This window comes from Aethalodelphis obliquidens, unplaced genomic scaffold (assembly GCF_003676395.1).
Source record: "Aethalodelphis obliquidens isolate GAN/ISIS:26980383/991018 unplaced genomic scaffold, ASM367639v1 scaffold18, whole genome shotgun sequence".
Taxonomy (NCBI): domain Eukaryota; kingdom Metazoa; phylum Chordata; class Mammalia; order Artiodactyla; family Delphinidae; genus Aethalodelphis; species Aethalodelphis obliquidens.
This window is the reverse complement of record NW_020837962.1, coordinates 4,232,705-4,251,493: the sequence shown is the minus strand read 5'-3', so window position 1 is coordinate 4,251,493 and position 18,789 is coordinate 4,232,705. Positions and strand designations below refer to the sequence as shown.

Genomic DNA, 18,789 nt, shown 5'->3' with positions numbered 1-18,789 from the left:
AATCAGCCAAAAGAAGGCAAAAAAAGGGTAACAGAGGAACAAAAAAATATATGGGAAAGTAGAAAACAAAACAGCAAAATAGTAGACGCAAATCTAATCATATCAATAATTACATTAAAGATAAATCAAGTAAATACCATAATTAAAAGGCAGAGAGGGCTTCCCTGGTGGCTCAGTGGTTGAGAGTCCGCCTGCTGATGCAGGGGACACGGGTTCGTGCCCCGGTCTGGGAAGATCCCACATGCCGTGGAGCGGCTGGGCCCGTGAGCCATGGCCGCTGAGCCTGCACGTCCGGAGCCTGTGCTCCGCAACGGGAGAGGCCACGACATTGAGAGGCCCGCGCACCGCAAAAAAAAAAAAAAAAAAAAAAGGCAGAGATTGTCAGACTGGAAATAAAAGCAAAATCCAACTGCATGTGGGCTACAAGAAATGTACCTCAAATATAGGAAATATATATTTGAAAGAAAAAGCATGGAAAAATATATACAGTACAAATTCCAATAAAAAACAAAAGTGGCAACGTTAATATCAGACAAAACAGACTTCAAGACAAAGAACTGTGTGAGAGAGAAACAGTCCACTTCACAATGATAAACAGGTCAATTCATCAAGAATGCATAATAATCATATTTGCTTATGCACCTAATACTAGTACATCAACATACATGAAGCAAAAATAGACTGAAAGCAAGAAATAGAGAAATCCACATAGCTGGAGAGTTTAACACACTTCTCTCATTAATTGATACAATAACCAGACAAAAAAAATCAGTAAAGATATATATCAGAGCAATACAACCAAGGACCTTGACTTAACATTTATAGAACGTGACACCCAACAACAGCAGAATACCAATTCTTTTTAAGTGCATAAGGTATGTTCACAAGATAGATATAGACTGGCCCATAAAACAAGTCACAACAAATTTTAAAAGACTTATCCTACAGAAGAGATCCTCTGATCACAATGAAATTAAATATTAAAAAACTGTCTAGAAAAATCTCAAATATTTGGATATTAAGCAACATACTTCAAATACATGGGTCAAAGAAGAAATCACAAGTTTGAAAATATTTCAAAATAAATGATAATGAAAACACATGACATAAAAATTTGTGGGATGCAGCTAAAGGAACTTAAGAGGAAAATGTATGGTTTTATATGCTTATATTAGAAAAGAAAAAAGGTCTAAAAATCAATGGCTTGAGGATCTGCCATAAATAAACTGTAAAAAAAGAGCAAAAGGGTCTTCCCTGGTGCCGCAGTGGTTAAGAATCCGCCTGCCAATGCAGGGGACACGGGTGCGAGCCCTGGTCTGGGAAGATCCCACATGCCGCAGAGCAACTAAGCACATGCGCCACAACTACTGAGCCTACGCTCTCTAGGGCCTGCGAGCCACAACTACTGAAGCCCGCGTACTCTACAGCCCATTCTCTGCAACAAGAGAAGCCAGCGCAATGAGAAGCACTCTCACCGCAACAGAGTAGCCCCCACTCGCCGCAACTAGAGAAAGCCCACGTGCAGCAATGAAGACCCAACACAGCCAAAAATAAATAAATTTATTAAAAAAAGAAGAGTAAAGTAAACCCAAATTAAGTGTAAGAAAGGAAATAATAGAGATAATGGCTGAGATCAATGGAACTGAAAAGAGACAAGAGAGAAAATTAACAGATCCAAAATTTGGTTCTTTGAAAGGATTAACAAAATTGATGAAATCCAAGTTAGACTAATAAGGAAGAGAGAGAAGAAACACAAGTAGCAACTATTAGTGATGAAAGCAAGGGTATCACTATAGATCCTGCATACATGAAAAGGATTATAATACATATAATGAACAACTATGCCAATAAATTAGACTACTTAGTGGAGATGGACAAATTCCTTGAAAAATATAACTTACGCAAACTGACACGTGATGAAATAGAAAATCTGAATAGCTTTATATATCTATTCATTTTCAAAAAAAAAATTTCCACAAAGTCCAGATGGCTTCTCTCCTAGAGTCCATCAGACAATTACGGGAGCATTCACACTAATCTTATACAAACTCTTTCAGAAAATACAAGGGAAGAAAGTACTTCTCAACTTGTTTTATGAAGTTAGCATACAAAGGGGAAAAATGCTTAACAGTGAAGAAACTTCGCAGACATTACCTTAATCAAGTGATCAAAACTGATGTCACCAGTAGCACTGGGACAAACTGACATCAGGTGGTATTCTGCCAACGAGGCTTTTTTGAAAATAGTCATGAGGAAGCATCTAACAAAGCCCAAATGAGGGATATTCTACAAACTTTGAAATATAATCATGAAAGAGAAAGAATACAGAGGAACTGATCCAGAATAAAAGAGACCAAAGAAACAATACGACTAAATGTAATGCACAATTCAGGATTTTCTTTTACTAAAAGGGACATTAATGGGATAACTGGTGGAATCTGAATAAGGTTTGTAGATAACAGCCTTATATAAATGTTAATTTTCTGATTTTGAGAACTGTACTGTGGAATGTAGGAGAATGTCTATTTTTAGGAAATAAACATTGAACTATTTAGGGGTGAAGAACTATCATGTCTGCAGCTTAGTACAATACAGTTCAAGAATAAAAAATTTTAGGGACTTCCCTGGCGGTCCAGTGGTTAAGACTCTGTGCTTCCATTGCAGGGGGCGCAGGTTCGATCCCTGGTGGGGGAACTAAGATACTGCATGCCGCATGGCTTGGCCAAAAAAAAACTTACATGCAAATAATAATGTCTTATACACACACACATATACACACACACACACACACACACACACACACACATAGAGGGAGACAGAAAAACAAAGAGAGAGAATAAAAATGATAAAGCAATTGTGATAAATGTCAATAATTGGTGAACCTAGGTAAAGAGCCTATGGGATTCCTTGTAATATTCTTGCCACTTTTCTGTAAGTCTGAAATCATGTCAAAATAAAAAGTATTAAATGTAGCCACTCTGAAAAACAATATGGAAATTCCTCAAAACGTTAAAACTTGAACTACCATATGATCCAGCAAATCCACTCCTGGGTATTTATCTGAAGAAAATGAAAACAGTAATTAGAAAAGATATATGCACCCTTACGTTCATTGCGGCATTATTTACGATAGCCAAGATATGGAAGCAACCTAACTGTCCATTGACAGATGAATGGATAAAGAAGATGTAGTGTGTGTGTGTGTGTGTGTGTGTGTGTGTGTGTGTGTGTGTGTGCGCGTATGTCTATATATATATATATATATATAAAATGGAATACTACTCAGCCATAAGAAGAATGAAATCTTGCCATTTCCAACAACATGGATGGTCCTAGAGGGTATTATGCTAAGTGAAATAAGTCAGACAGAGAAGGACAAAAACTGTATGATTTCACTTATATGTTGAATCTTAAAAAAAGAAACAAATAAGCCAACAAACATAAAATGGAAACTGAGTCACAGATTCAGAGAACAAACAGGTGGTTCCCAGAGGGGAGGTGGGGGGGGAGGAAGAGAGAAATAGGTGAGAGAGATTAAGAGGCACAAACTTCCAGCTGCGAGATAAATGAGTCACGGGTCTAAAATGTACAATGTGGGGAACAGAGTCGATAACTGTGCAATATCTCGAGATAAATGAGTCACGGGTCTAAAATGCACAATGTCGGGAACAGAGTCGATAACTGTGCAATATCTCGAGATAAATGAGTCACGGGTCTAAAATGCACAATGTGGGGAACAGAGTCGACAACTGTGCAATATCTTTGTATGGTGACATATCATAATTAGACTTATCGTGATCATTTGAAACACAGAAATATTGAGTCACTATGTTGTGTAACAGGAATTAACACCGTGTTGTACTTCAATTATACTTCAAAATTATACTTCAAAAACAAACTCATAGAAAAAGAGATGACTCTTCAATAAATGGTGGAAAAACTGGACAGCTACGTAGAAGAATGAAATTAGAACATTCTCTAACACCATATACAAAAATAAACTCAAAATGGATTAAAGACCTAAATGTAAGACCAGAAACCATAAAACCCCTAGAGGAAAACATAAGCAGAACACTCTTTGACATAAATCGTATCAATAGCAATATTTCTTTGGATCCGTCTCCTAAAGCAAAGGAAATAAAAGCAAAAATAAACAAACGGGACCTAATTAAACTTAAAAGCTTTTGCACAGCAAATGAAACCATCGACAAAACAAAAAGACAACCTACTGAATGGGAGAAAATGTTTGCAAATGATACGACTGATAAGGGGTTAATATCCAAAACATATAAATAGCTCATATAACTCAATATCAAAAAAAAAACCCCAAAACCCACAAACAACCCGAGTAAAAAATGGACAGACATTTTTCCAAAGAGGACATGCAGATGGCCAATAGGCACATGAAAAAGATGCTCAACGTCATTAACCATCAGGGAAATGCAAATTAAAACCACAATGGATATCACCTCGCATCTGTCACCAAAAAGAACAAATAACAAATGTTGACGAGGACAAGGAGAAAAGGGAACCCTCGTACATTGTTGGTGGGAATGTAAATTGGTGCAGCCACTATGGAAAACAGTATGAAGGTTTCTCAAAAAGCTAAAAATAGAATGACAATATGACCCAGCAATTCCACTCCTGGGTATATATCCAAAAAAATGAAAACACTAATTCAAAAAGATACATGCACCTCAATGATCATAGCAATGCTATTTACAATGGCCACGATATGGAAGCAATTCATCCATCAACAGATGAATGTATAAAGAAGATGTGGTATATATATACAGTGGAACACTACCCAGCCATAAAAATGTAATGAAATTTTGCGATTTCCAGCAACATGGATGGACTTGGAGCGTATTATGCTAAGTGAAGTAAGTCAGACAGAGAAAGACAAATACTGTATGATGCCACCTCTACGTGGAATCTAAAAATTAAACAAACTAGTGAATATAACAAAAAAGAAACAGACTCACAGATATAGAGAACGAACTGGTGGTTACCAGTGGGGAGAAGGGGGGGGGGGGCGACGGGCAAGAATGGGGTAGGGGATTAAGAGGTATAAACCATTATGCATAAAATTAAAAAGCTACAAGAATATATTGTACAACACAGGGAATACAGCCAATATTTTATGATAACTTTAAATGGAGTATAACCTTTAAAAATTGTGAATCACTGTATTGTACACCTGTAACTTATATAAAATTGTACATCAACTCGAGTTCAATTTTTTTAAAAAAGATCAATTTGTAGTTACCAGAGGTGGGGGATGGGCAGGGATTGGATGAAGGCAATCAAAATGTACAAACTTCTTGGTGGGAATGTAAGTCGGTGCAGCCGCTGTGGAATACAGTATGGAGGTTCCTCAAAAAACTAAAAATAGAATTACCATATGATCCAGCAATTCCACTGCCGGGCATATAGCTGGACATAACTCTAATTCAAAAAGATACATGCAGCCCTATGTCCACAGCAGCACTATTCACAATAGCCAAGACATGGAAACAACCTAAACGTCCATCGACAGATGAATGGGTAAAGTAGATGTGGTACATATATACAGTGGAATACTACTCAGCCATAAAAAAGAACAAAATAATGCCATTTTCAGCAACATGGATGCAACTAGAGATTATCATGCTAACTGAAGTAAGTCAGAAAGAGAAAGACAAATACCATATGATATTACTTATATGTGGAATCTAAAAGATGACACAAATGAACCTATCTTTGAAACAGAAACAGAATCATGGATATAGAGAACAGATTGGTGGTTGCCAAGGGGGAGGGGGTTGAAAGAGGGATGGAGTGGGAGGTTGGGGTTAGCAGATGCTTTTATATACAGAATGGATAAACAACAAGGTCCTACTGTATAGCACAGAGAACTATATTCAATATCCTATGACAAACCATGATGGAAAAGAATATTTAAAAAAAGAATGTGTATATACGTATAACTGAATCACTTTGCGGTACATCAGTAATTATCACAACATTGTAAATCAAGTATACTTCAAAAAAAATTTTTTTTAAAGGTACAAACTTCCAGTTATAAGATAAATAAGTACTAGGAATACAATGTACAACATGATAAATATAATTAACACTGCTCTGTTATATATGAGAGTTGTTAAGAGAATAAATCCTAAGAGTTCTTACCATAAGAAAAAAGTTTCTTTCTATTTCTTTAATTTTGTGTCTATGTGAGATGATGGATGTTCACTAAACTTATTGTGATAATCATTTCCTGATGTATGTGAGTCAAATCATTATGCGGCACACAAACTTATACAGTGCTCCTTGTCAATTACATCTCAATACAACTGGAAGAGAAAAAAGTGTTAGAAAAAATTTGTTTGGGGAACACTGCACCCAACTCTCCTACCTGGATATTTCCAACGTCCATTAGCATGTTAAGGCTCTGACAAGTCCTGCACAAGGAAGCCTGTTTGGTATTTAGAGAGCAGAAGATTCACTTTGTCTGAACGGGTATTAATTTCTGACAGAGGGGTTTCGCCAGTGTGTCAGACACTGGAACAGAGCATCAGTGGACTTGAAAATGTATAGGATTTCATCTACGCTGTGGACCCACAGAAAGTATTTGCCAGATCCCCACTGTCCCTGCCCCATGGCGTTCCCCAGGCTCTCACCTTCTGTGAGTGTCTCCTTCTGCTTCAGCACACCTGTGAGGGTCAGAAGATGGGGCACGGCTGCCCAGGTGTGCTGGGCTTGGCTCTGCAGGGTCAGGACCTGGCCTCCCCTCTGCTCTTCAGATGCCTTGAAAAAAAGCTGCACTGTGTTCTGGTCTAGCAGTGCCTTGGAAAACAGCCAAATCCTAGGAAGGAAAGCGATGGGGGCATGGAAAACGTTGGCATCTATCCCTGCAGGCAAATGGTATTTTTCCTCTTCAAATAAGCAGGCCAGCCCATAAGAGGTGCATTCCTGAACCCCACTGTCCAGACCCATCAAGGGACTGCCTTACTGACCCTCAGCCCACAGGGATACAGGGTAATAGGGGGTTAAGATCATGGGCCTTGAGGTCAGTCAAACATGAATTCGAATCCCAGGGCTACTGCTCACTCACTGTGTGGCCTTGCACAAGGACATGACCTCCCTGAACCTCAGTCTCGTCTTCTGTAAAGTGGAGGCAAAAATGGAACAACTGATGTTGATGAGCTGACATTGCTAATGAGTTATCGATGTATGTTGTTAGGGTGAGGGACAAGGGAAAAAATAGCCCCAGGAAGCCTGCTGTTAAACTTCCTGGAGCACTGGAGCAGGGGACATGGTCCCTATCATCCCTGTGGTATGTTATTGACAGGACACCATAAGAGATACTTCCCTCAAGTACCAAGACCAGGAACAAGGTCAGCCATGCTTTCCTTGGTGAACATTCACACAGGTATGTGAGGGGGCATGTGTTTTCCCATAAGGAAGGGCACTGTTTGCAAATAATGCCATTGGTTGGTTTCTCTTTTTGCACTGGCTACTAGGAAGCCCAGAGACAAATCTTCAGCTCCACTCTAGAAAATGGCATGCATTTTGTTTACCAATGCCACTCTGAGCACCTTCCCATTTCTCCCATTTTTCCTTCCCTTCACCCTAATTTCCTTATGTATTTTTTTTAAACCCAGAACAAGAGTTGGCAAGCTATGCGCCTGTGGGCCAAAACCAGCCCACCCCCTGTTTAGTAAATAAAGTTTTATTGGAACTCGGCCACACCCATTCATTTACATGAGTACTTGCAACAGAGACCACATGGCCCACAGGTCCAAAAGTATTTACCATCTGGCCCTTTCCTGAAAGTTTGCTAATTCTTGACCTAGAACAATATATATTTTCATATCTGCCTCAAACCCTTTTTAGATTGGGAATAAGGATGTGCAGATGGATGAATAGGCAGGTGGACACACAGGCGTAGATGGTAATTCCAGGGACAGGGTTATCTAGGACCATGTCCAAAGCCTTAAAGCAGCTCTATGGCAGCTGGAAGCGAACGTTCTCGCTGGCCAGAAGCTGGTTTGGAATTCACACGTGCTGTCCAGTTAATTCTAGGACAACCCTAAGAAGCAGGTTGAGAAACTGAGGCACAGAAGGGCACAGTGTCTCACCCAAGGTTCCCGAGGCAGCAATGGCAGAGCTGGGATTTGAACCCAGGCTGGCTCCCTATCCCAGGCCATATCATAGTGAACATGTCATTATGTGAAAATATAGTCAGAGATGACAAACTGGAGGGAAATACACCAACATATTCCCCATGACTGCCTCTAGTGATTTTTGGTTTACTCCTTATTCATTATTATAATCTTTCAAGTCATCTAAAATGAATGCTGTTGTAACTAAAAAAGAAAACAGATCAAAGTGGAAAATTGAATGCCTCCTCCCTTCCATTCCCTCAAAGCCTTAAAAATCAAGAATGGCACAAACGGGGGTCATTCAGGCATGGTTCCAGAGGAACCTCTGGATGATGATTTTCCATCTCCCAGGACGCCAGGCCTTTGACCTCGGAGGCCCCCTCACCCCTCACAGGCCACTTGGGGATGGGTACCTGTCTGGGGTGACCTTGCCGGACAGCTGCAGCTGAACAGCTCTGGGGGCTCTGAGGACCTCCTGGCGGAGAAGGACGTTCATGCCCCAGCCCCGGCTGCTCCTCCAGGTATCCTGGCTGGCAGTGGCCTCCAGCAGAACGAGCACCTCACCAGACACGTGCACAGACAGGGAGCCGTTGAGGTTGCACTCTTTGTAGCGCCCAGCAGCTGCCTGCACCTGCAGGGAGGCAGGAGAGAGCTCAGAAGTGGAGGGGGGACAGGAAGGGTCTGTGGGAGCTGGGAATGCAGAAGGCCCCTTCTTCCAGGAAGTCTTCCTGAGCCACTCCAGCTCTGAGCATCATCAAATGCAGCAGACTGCAAACACTCAGGAAGAGAAATGAGACAGAGAGAAGAATGGGGGACAGCCTTCCCTGACCCCAGCTCCTGGCCCAGGAACAGAGTCTCATCTTGTCCTTTCCACCACATATCAAGTGGGATTACTTTCTTACAAATGGGGCAACTGCAGCTCAGAGAGGGTCACATATTCAACCTGGGCCTGCCTCGCTCTAAAACTCATGCTTGTGCCTGAAAGGGGGCTGCTGGAGAAAGCAGAGGACCCCTGTGCAGCTCAGTTACAGAAAAGGATGTTCCTAACAGTGTGCCCTGGGGCCCAGAGGACCCCTAGAAGCTCTGGAGGTCAAAGGGGAGAGTGCCCAGTGCATAAGGAGAGGGCCACACCTGGGGTCAGGCTTGACCAGGGCAATGGTCGGGGGGCGGGGAGGAGTGGGGGTGGGAGCAGCGAGGCCCACTCCTCCACCAGCTCTGCAGGACCTGAAGCTCCTTTCCTGATCTGGGCCTCAGTTTCCCCATCTACGGGGTAGAAACTGGCCTAGCCCGGTCTGCACATTACAATCACATGGGAAGCTTTTATAAGTAAGCCTGGTCCCTCCATATTTGAATTGATAAACTGTAGATCCATGCAATGCAATATTATTCAGTGATAAAAAGAAATGAGTTATCAAGCCATGAAAAGACATGAAGGAAATGTAACTGCATATTCTAAACGAAAGAAGCCTATCTTTTATTTCAAGGCTACATACTGAATGAGTCCAACTGTATGACGTTCAGGGAAAAGGTAAAACCAAAAAGACAGAAAATGGCTCAGTGGCAGCCAGAGGTTAAGAGAGAGGGAGGGAGGAATCGGTGGATTGAGAAGGACTTTTAGGGCAGTGAAACTACTCTGTATGATACAGTAAACGCTGATATACGACGTTATGCATTTGGCAAAACCCACAGAACGTACGACACAAAGAGCGAACCCTAAACGTGAACTATAGACTTTAGTTAGTAATAAATTAACACTGGTCCATCAATTTTAACAAAGGTACCGCACTAATGCAAGATGTTAATAAGACGGGAAACTGTATTGTGGGGAAAGGAGGTATATGGGAACTCTCCGTACTTTCTGCTCAATTTTTCTGTCAACGTAAAACTGCTCTAAAAAATGAAGTTTATTAATTTTTTTAAAAGTGTGTCTGTGACCCCCTGACTAATCAACTCAGCATCTCCAGGCTGGGGTCCAGGTAGGTATGTTCTAAAAGCTCCCCAGGTGATTCTTTTTTTTTTTTTTTTCTTCGGTACGCGGGCCTCTCACTGCTGTGGCCTCTCCCGTTGCGGAGCACAGGCTCCGGACGCGCAGGCTCAGCGGCCATGGCTTACAGGTCCAGCCGCTCCACGGCATGTGGGATCTTCCCGGACCGGGACACGAACCCGTGTCCCCTGCACCGGCAGGCGGACTCTCAACCACTGTGCCACCAGGGAAGCCCTCCCCAGGTGATTCGAACATGCAGCTTGGGTTGGGAAGGTCCAGGGTACACCGTTCTTTCTCTGATTGGCTTCTGTGGGCCTGAGGGGTCCTACAGAGTGTGCATTCTCAACAGGGGCAATATTGCCCTAAATGCATAATTGGTTCTTAGCAGGTAGGTTAAGAAAAACAACAACGTCTTATATAAGGCATAGGTATACATCAGCACATAACAGAAATACAGGACATCTGTGGACTTAAGTTTTCATAAAAGGGATGGTTAGAGGAAAAAAATATCTAAAAAGTCTCCTTGGGCAGGGAGGCAATAATGAAAATTAGGTTGTGAAACACCAGCGGAAAGATACCCCGGAGGGATTTCAAGAGGGAGGATGGGGTTGAGAAGGCCAGGCTCCTGCCCCCATCCCCAGCCCCCATTCAATCACAGAGATAATGTGAGCAAAGGATTCTGCTGCTTTAAAAAGTAATAATAAAGGACAAACCCGTTAGGTGACCCAGCATCCAAGCTTCCAGCAGGACCCCCCACCCACCACCTGCCTTGAGTGCCAGAGGCTGCATGGGCTCTGCAGCCAGACTGCCTGGGTCCCCATGCAAGATCCCGCGCTTATGCGCTCCATGACCTTGTACAGGTCACGTCACCTCTCTCTGTCCCAGAGTCTCATCTGCAGAATGCCGAGACAGCAGCACCACAAGGCATCCGTGAGATGATCCACATAAAGGGTTTAGAACAGAGCCTGGCACACAGTAAACACTCAACGGTCATCAGCTCCCATTACAACTGATGACAGCGACGGCACGGTTTCAAATCCTAGATGCCAGCTGCCCTCAGATGTGCCATGATTTTATATATCTCCTTGAAAGTGAAAAGGCTGCTAATGAAACAATGAACCAGTGTGGATTTGAAGACACATCTGATTTCACAGATGCCGACATGTGAAAAAACGTGCCTCTGAGAATGATCAGTTTCCATAATTCAGAGCCCTTCTCAGGCTCCACTCAAGTTTTCAAAACCCACAGGCACAGCAGGCATTTAAAAATTGCTATCGAGGGCTTCCCTGGTGGCGCAGTGGTTGAGAGTCCGCCTGCCGGTGCAGGGGACATGGGTTCGTGCCCCGGCCCGGGAAGATCCCACATGCCGCGGAGTGGCTGGGCCCGTGAGCCATGGCCGCTGAGCCTGCGCGTCCGGAGCCTGTGCTCCGCAATGGGAGAGGCCACAGCAGTGAGAGGCCCACGTACCGCAAAAAAAAAAAAAAAATTGCTATCGAATTCCAGTCCTCATCCCTGTTGGGATTACCCATCCACACCTCCATCTCCCCAGCCCACGGCCTAATTCCTGCATACACAGCACACACGGCTTCCTTAGGGAAGCAACCGACGTGGGGGGCTTTCTAAGGAGCCAGCCCTGGAAGAGCAGAGCACAACCTTCCCACCTGGTCTCCTTTCTCTGCCCCTTCCTTTCCTTGTAGAGTGAAACCCTTTAGTGTTTCTACCCCACACTGGGTAAAATACTCTGGGGTTGAAAAAGCCATTCTGAAGGTCATACAGCTTCTCCCAAATCCAGCTACAGGACAGGGTTTGAGGACAATTCTGATGGGTTTGGAAACCTCCCTGCCATCTGTTCTTGATTCTGGAGGGACTGTCTGGCTAAGCTTAACATCGTGATGTGGCCCTCCCTCTGCTCCCTCCCCAGGGTCTCCATCCTCCTTTCCTTCCACCCCATCTCCCAGCAAGCTGGCTGCTTGGAGACAACACTTGGCAGGTAGTTGAGGTCATCCCAAAGGGACCACCGTCCATACCTGTAAGTTTGGAGGAAATGTTGGTCTGTGGGGATGTCTGAGCTGGAGGGAAAGCACCAAGTGGGAGTCAGACCCGTTCAGCTGGACTGAGACCTGTTGGGAGGGGGAGTTGGAGAAGCACGGTCAGAGGGAGCAGAAGAATGAGATGCAGAATCCCAGAAGGTGGCTTGCTGGCATGCAGGAGGAACAGGTCATCCCAGAGTCTGCCCCAAACCCGGGCCCCACAGCAGATGCCAGAAGCCACCACCCTCCCTGGATGGTTCTCAGCCTAAATCTCACTGAGGCTGCATTACTCGGAAGCTTGAGAAGTGAGGCCCAAGACACAGGGCTGGGAGGACAGCTCTGGGACCCTGCACCCCTCCTTCCCCTGCCATGGTGCCTGCTCGTGCCTCCCATGTCCACGGCTGCCATTTATTTGACCCTGGCCATGAACTAGGCACTGGGAAGCTGGCTTTACAATTATCGTCTTATTTAATCATCACCCCTGCTCTCATATGCTGGTGTTACTATTCCCATTTCACAGCTGGAAAAACTGATGCTCAGAGGGGTTAAGTAATTTACCCAAGGTGACACAGCAAGTCAGCAGTGGAGCTGGGATTTGAACTTGAAAGATCCTTGGAGATGGGAATAGAAACACAGTCATCTGTGCAGCCCTGGGACATCACATAGAGCCTGGCACACAGCAAAGACAATCTGTATATGGTGAATTAATGAATAGACCTACAGTGGCTGCTATATATTTACCAAAATGTATTTCCTTTCCCTCCAGGACACATGGCTAAAATTACATTTCCCAGCCTCCCTTGCAGCTGGGTGGGGTCATGTGATGAGCTCTGGCCAATGGACTGTGGGCAGGAGTGGCATGGACTACATATGGGCCTGGCCAATGAAAACCTCCTGCATAATTCTCACCCTCTTTCTCACCATCCACCAGCTGGGCAGAGCCACAAGGTGGAGGGAGCCTGGGTTCCTAGTTGACTGTGGAGCAGAGCCACACTGAACCGTGATGTGACTGGGGAATAAACTTTCACAGTAAAGCAAACTTTTATTACAATAGTGCATCTGATTCATCACATGCACACTGCCAAAATAAGGGCTGTGCTGTCAGTTTGCCAGGGCCACCCTGCCACCTCCTGTGCTGTCCCATACAGGACACCTGCTCGCTAACATTAAAGCCCCTCCTCCCTCAGCAAGGAGGCAGAACTCGGTCTTCTGACCTGGGACGTGACATCGTGGTTGATGGCAGCCCGTGCATCCACACCGCAGTCAAATGCTCCCTGGTGACTCCGCCTGAAGACAATGTCCCCATCCAAACTCAGGGCCTGGGGGAACCTCAGCTAGGAAGGAACAGACAGTACCCTTTACTCTCACCAACAGTCAAGTTCTGCCTGGAGGCCACCAACCAGCATTTGCCCGACGCGGGGATGGGTACCTGGGAGGAGTGAGCCACCTCCAGGGCCAGGCTGTGCCAGACTTGCCCACGCCGAGATCGGTCATGGTGCAGACCCTTTAAGTGCAGCAAGACTTTCTGGTTGACTTTCAGAGTGACCTCAACGTCCTTGTTCCTGGCCTGGGTGTACAAGAACCAACGGCCCTGAGAGAGGGGACTTCCCATCGCTGAGTGCCCGCAGAGGCCACCCCTGGAACCCAGTTAAAGTGCTTCCCAAGATTGATGGGTGAAAGCACAGTCTACACTGTCCTGCTCACAGGAGAGGAAGTGCAGGGCAGGTACACATGGAGTCTTTGAACAGGTATGATAAACTCCAGAGCCCACAGGTAGGATTAGTGGGGTGGGCTTGAGGGCCTGTGTCTCATTCACAGGGAGTGTCCTGGTATTAGTCTGTTCTATTCACTGCTATATTCCTAACGCTCAGCACAGGACCTGGCACATAGTAGGTGCTCAATAAATATCTAGAAGAACGCAGAATCACTAGTTGTAGTTGTAGCCTGAAACCCCAAAGCCAAAGCCACGCTAAGTGGAAGAATGTTTAACTCACAGTGTGGCAGGCAGAATAATATTCGCCCTCCCAAAGATATCCATGTCCTCAACCCTGGAACCTGTGAATTTGTAACCTTACAGGGAACAAGGGACTTTGCGGTTAAGGATCTCAAGATGGGGAGATTATTCTGGATTATCCAGCGGGCTAATCACAAGGGTTTTTTTTTTCTTTGTTTGTTTTGGGTGGTTTTTTTTGGCCATGCCATGTGGCATGCAGGATCTTAGTTCCCCGACCAGGGATTGCACCCGTGTCCCCTGCAGTGGAAGCATGGAGGCTGAACCACTGGACTACTAGGGAATTCCCATCACAAGGGTTTTTATAAGAGGGAGGCAGGAGGGTCACAGTCAGAGAGAGTGGAAGATGCTACTCTGCTAGCTTTTAGCAAAATGGACCATGAACCAAGAAACATGGGTGGCTTTTAGAAGCTAGAAAAGGCAAGGAAACAGATTCTCCCCTGGAGCCTCTAGAAAGAATGCAATCCTGGCAACACCTTGATTTTAGCCAAGGGAAACCCATTTTGGATTTCAGATCTCCAGAAATGTAAGATATATTTGTGTTGTTTTAAGCCGCTAAGTTTGTGGTAATTTGTTATAGTAGCAATAGGAAACGCATACACGTAGCTAATCACTTATTCACCCAACAACCATTTAGCTTCTGTGCACACAACGTACAAGTAGCAGGTTGCCACCTTTTCCCACCTGTGCTGACTGAGAAGTTAAAAATTTCTTGCCACAGAATTTTATCATTGGTGTACATCTTTAAAAGAATACGCAGCCTTATTTTAGAGCCTGGATGGAGGGAGAATAAACAAAGGTCCAAGAGAAGAGAAAAATGTGTGTCATTGAACAAAGACAGGGTTTTTAAAAGAACGGACAGCCAAATTAAACTACATTAAAGGATCCCCATCTACTTGGTTCTAGCCTGTTGTTGGCGGGTGGGTCAGATCTTCTGATTTTTTGAAAATTAGAAGCAGAGATCTGGGTTTTACTCCCAGTCTTCTGAGTTTAAATGTTGATAATTTATTATTTTTTTAATTTAAATTCTGACCAGGCCAAACAAAACACATCTGCAAGGTTGGATTCGGCCCATGTCACCATTTTGCAATGTCTGGTTTAGAAAACAGTACACATCACTGGGAAACATTTCTGCAGGTGTTCTGGGTGGCCATCCTGCCCGCTGTTTCCCCTCAGGAGCTCCAAGAACTTCAGCTCCTAAACCTGGGGGCTGCTTACAGCCCACTTTAACAAGCGGGGAAGTGAGGTCCCAGAAGCACAGGTCTCCATACTCAACAGCTGGCCCGGTTTCACCCTCAGGCCTTTGGATATCCCACAAGGGAGAAACCACCACTATCTTCCTTGTCCAGGGCCCAGCACACAGTAGGTGCCAATAAATGCTTGCTGGAGAATGGAGTCACCTCCCAAAGATGCTACTCCTAGAGGGGTCAGGAAGGAGACTTGGACGAGGGCCTATGGCCATGTCGTAAGTACTCGAGAAAGATCACTGTACTACACTTTGATCCTCAGAACCACTGTGTAAGAGGGTTGCTGTCTCCATTGTACAGACGAGGAAACTGAGGTCCAGAGACAGGAGATAATTTGCTAAGGACACAGAGGCAAAATGAGTTTCACTCCTAGGAAGACTAATGTCAAGTAGGTTGGATCAGGCAGAGAAAGTGGAACAGAAAACTCAGGCAGGGGAATGTTTTGTTCATCCAGCTGAGAGAAGATGACAGCTTGAACTGGGGACCGCTGGGGTGAAAAGATCTCTGGGATCCTCACTTACGATGTGCCGGTTCCACGTAACCACGCACCCCTCCAAGTTCCTGGGGATGGCCTTGCCGTTGTATGGGTGGGTCAGGCCCGCGCAGACCTGGGAGGGACAACCACACACACACACACACACACACACACACACAGATGGGTCAGAGGCAGATGGGGCCCTCCCTCCTGCTCTCAGGCCCCTTCCCACTGCACCCTGGAGCCCACTCACGTATGGGTGCCCGGCCTGGTAGCCCAGGACTACGGTCTGCAGGGTCTCCTCCTGGCCATCCAGAACAACCCTCGTCTCCAGGGAGTAACGCTGGTGCTGCCTGTCCGCCGTGAAGGTCTCCTGCAGGAGGATGCTTTGCGGGATGGGCAGAGTCCACGGGTGCCTGGCGTGGAGAGGGGGAAACAGGCTGAAGTCATTAACAGGCTGGCAGGGTCAAGGGACAACTGTGGCCCAGGGACTCAGACTGGGCCTGTCACTGTCTTGCAGAGTTAAGACTTTGTCACAGACAGGAGAAGAACATCAGGACACACATCAGCCCTGTGCGTTACATTTGCCAATCAACACCCATTCACCATCCCGCTGTGTCCTCTCGACAACCCAGTGAGCTGGACACAGCTGGGGTCACCACTTGGCAGCAGAGACCCAGGGTCCAGGCAGCACATGGGGTCTGGGGTCACACAGACTGGGGCTGGAATCCAGGCTCAGCCTTTCACTAGCTCTGTGACCTTGGGCAGCAAAGGACTTGATTGACTTCTCTGTACCTCAGTCTTCCCATCTGTCAAGTGGGGGCTAAAATAATAATACCCAACTCACACAGCAGTGGAGTTATTAGGGATAATGTATGTGCCACGAATGCAAACACCCTAGGGGCAAGGATTTCTGTCCTTTTTATTCTCTGCTGTTCTCCACAGGCCCAGAAAAGTGCTTGGCACATACTAGGTGCTCAATAAATATAAATGAAATAAAGAAATGAATGAGACCTTTGCAAATGACAGTTGCTGTTACTTTTGGGTTATTGCTGTTGTTTTGACAGTAGATGGCTAAGGTCCCTCAGCTGGTCAGTGCACAGCCTGGACTTCAGGCTGTTGACTCCAACCCTGTGCTGTTCGCCCCCCACAAAGAACAAGCTTTTTAACCCCTGTGCCTCCAAGAACCGAAATGGTTCCCCAGAGCAGCTTTCAGGCTGGGGTGATGAGACTGATTTCTGTGCCCACCGTAGCACACTAATGGAAGGGGGTGAGGGACATGGGGGCTTTCGGGCGGGGGGCAACTCGTCTCTGAGCTCTGGGTTCTGTCTGGGCCCCTCTGGCAGCACTGCACACCCTGCTCCCTGGTGACCCTCCATGCTAGAGAAGGGGAGACCCAGGCCGGCACCGCACCTCAGGGGAATCGGCCTGGGGGAAGGGGCCAAACATACCTAACGAAGAAAGTCCCCTGCTTCTGGTACAACCTCCTGTCTTGCATCAGCTCCTCCAGTTCGCCCTCCAGCTGCAGGCCCTGACGCTGGCCCCCGGCACTGGCCCCCAGAGCCGTCAGCAACAGGTGGCTCTTCCATGGCTGCAACGAGGACCAGGCGGATGCAGAGGGATGCCCGCAGGGTCCAAGCTGCTAAACATCCTGCGCCGGGGGTCACCAGGGGCAGCTCCCACTGCCCGCTCATCACCCTGGGGATGACCACCCGAGAAGGGCTGCTGCCTCCACCTCATCGGACCACGAGGTGGCACAGGGACACTGCCATGGCCAGACCTCCCCAGGTGCCCAGCAGGAACGAAGGACTTGGGCTTCCAGCTCCAGGTGGCTGACCTTTGCTCTGAGGTCTGTGCTAATATGGCTGGGGCCCATTTTACAGATAAAGAAACTGAGGCTCAGGGAGGCCCAAGGTCATAGGCCAAGCTAGTAGCCCTTTCCCATCCCAGGTGATGGATCTGGGGTCTCTGGATGGCAGAGCCTCCAGCACGGGCCGCCTGGACCCCTTACCTGCTCTGTATGCCTGTAGGCCACCGTTAAATTCAGCTCCTGCTGGGGGCCCTTCAACCAGCCGTGAAGGATCTTACGGTCCTGGCTGTTCTCGGCATGGATCTCACCCTGCATTGCTGCACTCCAGGCTGATTCTACTTTACTCCAGCTGCGAAAGAGGCTCCGTGCCACGGCTGTCACTGTGGAAACCTGCAGTGAGGGGGAAGAGGCTGACCAGGGCCTTTGCACACCCTATTTCCTCCTCCTGGGATGCCCTTTCTCCCCAGTCCCACTTGGTGAACTCCCACTCATCCTTCAAAACCCCTCCAATGCCATCTCTGCGAGGCCTTTCCCGATGGGTCCAAGCAGAATTGGTTGTTCCGTACAGGGTCATGAGGAAAGAGGAAAAACTGCTCTCTCTCTCTCAACCCCGAACAGAGAGAGAATCTGAGTTATCAGAGAAGACCATCCCTTCCCCTCTCTCCCCTTCAGCTCAAGGAGGGAATAGAATCTACTGAGCCATTGTTATGAGCAGGCAGGGTCTCTGTGTCTTGAAGGGCACACGCTTGCAGGTGGCTTTCTGTCCCTGCATCATCATCATGGTGTTCAGAGCCCTGGGAGGAGTGTTACTTTGGCTTGCACTGGGGCTGGGGGAGGCACAGCACTTCAGCCCTGTGCTGGGCCGTGTACCCCAGCACAGCGCCCTTGGCACAAGCCCTACTAGGAACATCAAGGTGCCTTGTGCCCGGCTGGCCTCTGTCCCTTGTTCACGCAGCTCCCTCGGGGGACTCACGAGGAGAGGTGACAGGGCCAAGATGGGCTTTGGGAATTACTGAACCTCCTGACAAATACTAGAACTCCCCAAGACCTTACCCCCTATGTCACCAACCTCAGGTCACCCCCAG

The 18,789-nt window shown here is 46.4% G+C and overlaps 1 protein-coding gene across 1 annotated transcript in view; it reads right to left on the bottom strand.

Moving 5' to 3' along the window:
• The window catches only part of LOC113626595 (uncharacterized), an 83,728-nt gene that overhangs the window by 7,198 nt on the left and 57,741 nt on the right, over positions 1–18,789 (bottom strand). Inside the window, exons 23-31 of the mRNA XM_027118350.1 lie at positions 17,906–18,094; positions 17,346–17,485; positions 16,148–16,310; positions 15,941–16,027; positions 13,591–13,728; positions 13,376–13,495; positions 12,159–12,251; positions 8,561–8,778; positions 6,663–6,847 (exon numbers count right to left, since the gene is read on the bottom strand). Coding sequence (XP_026974151.1) covers positions 6,663–6,847; positions 8,561–8,778; positions 12,159–12,251; positions 13,376–13,495; positions 13,591–13,728; positions 15,941–16,027; positions 16,148–16,310; positions 17,346–17,485; positions 17,906–18,094 — 1,333 coding nt within the window. The remainder of the gene's footprint in view (positions 1–6,662; positions 6,848–8,560; positions 8,779–12,158; positions 12,252–13,375; positions 13,496–13,590; positions 13,729–15,940; positions 16,028–16,147; positions 16,311–17,345; positions 17,486–17,905; positions 18,095–18,789) is intronic.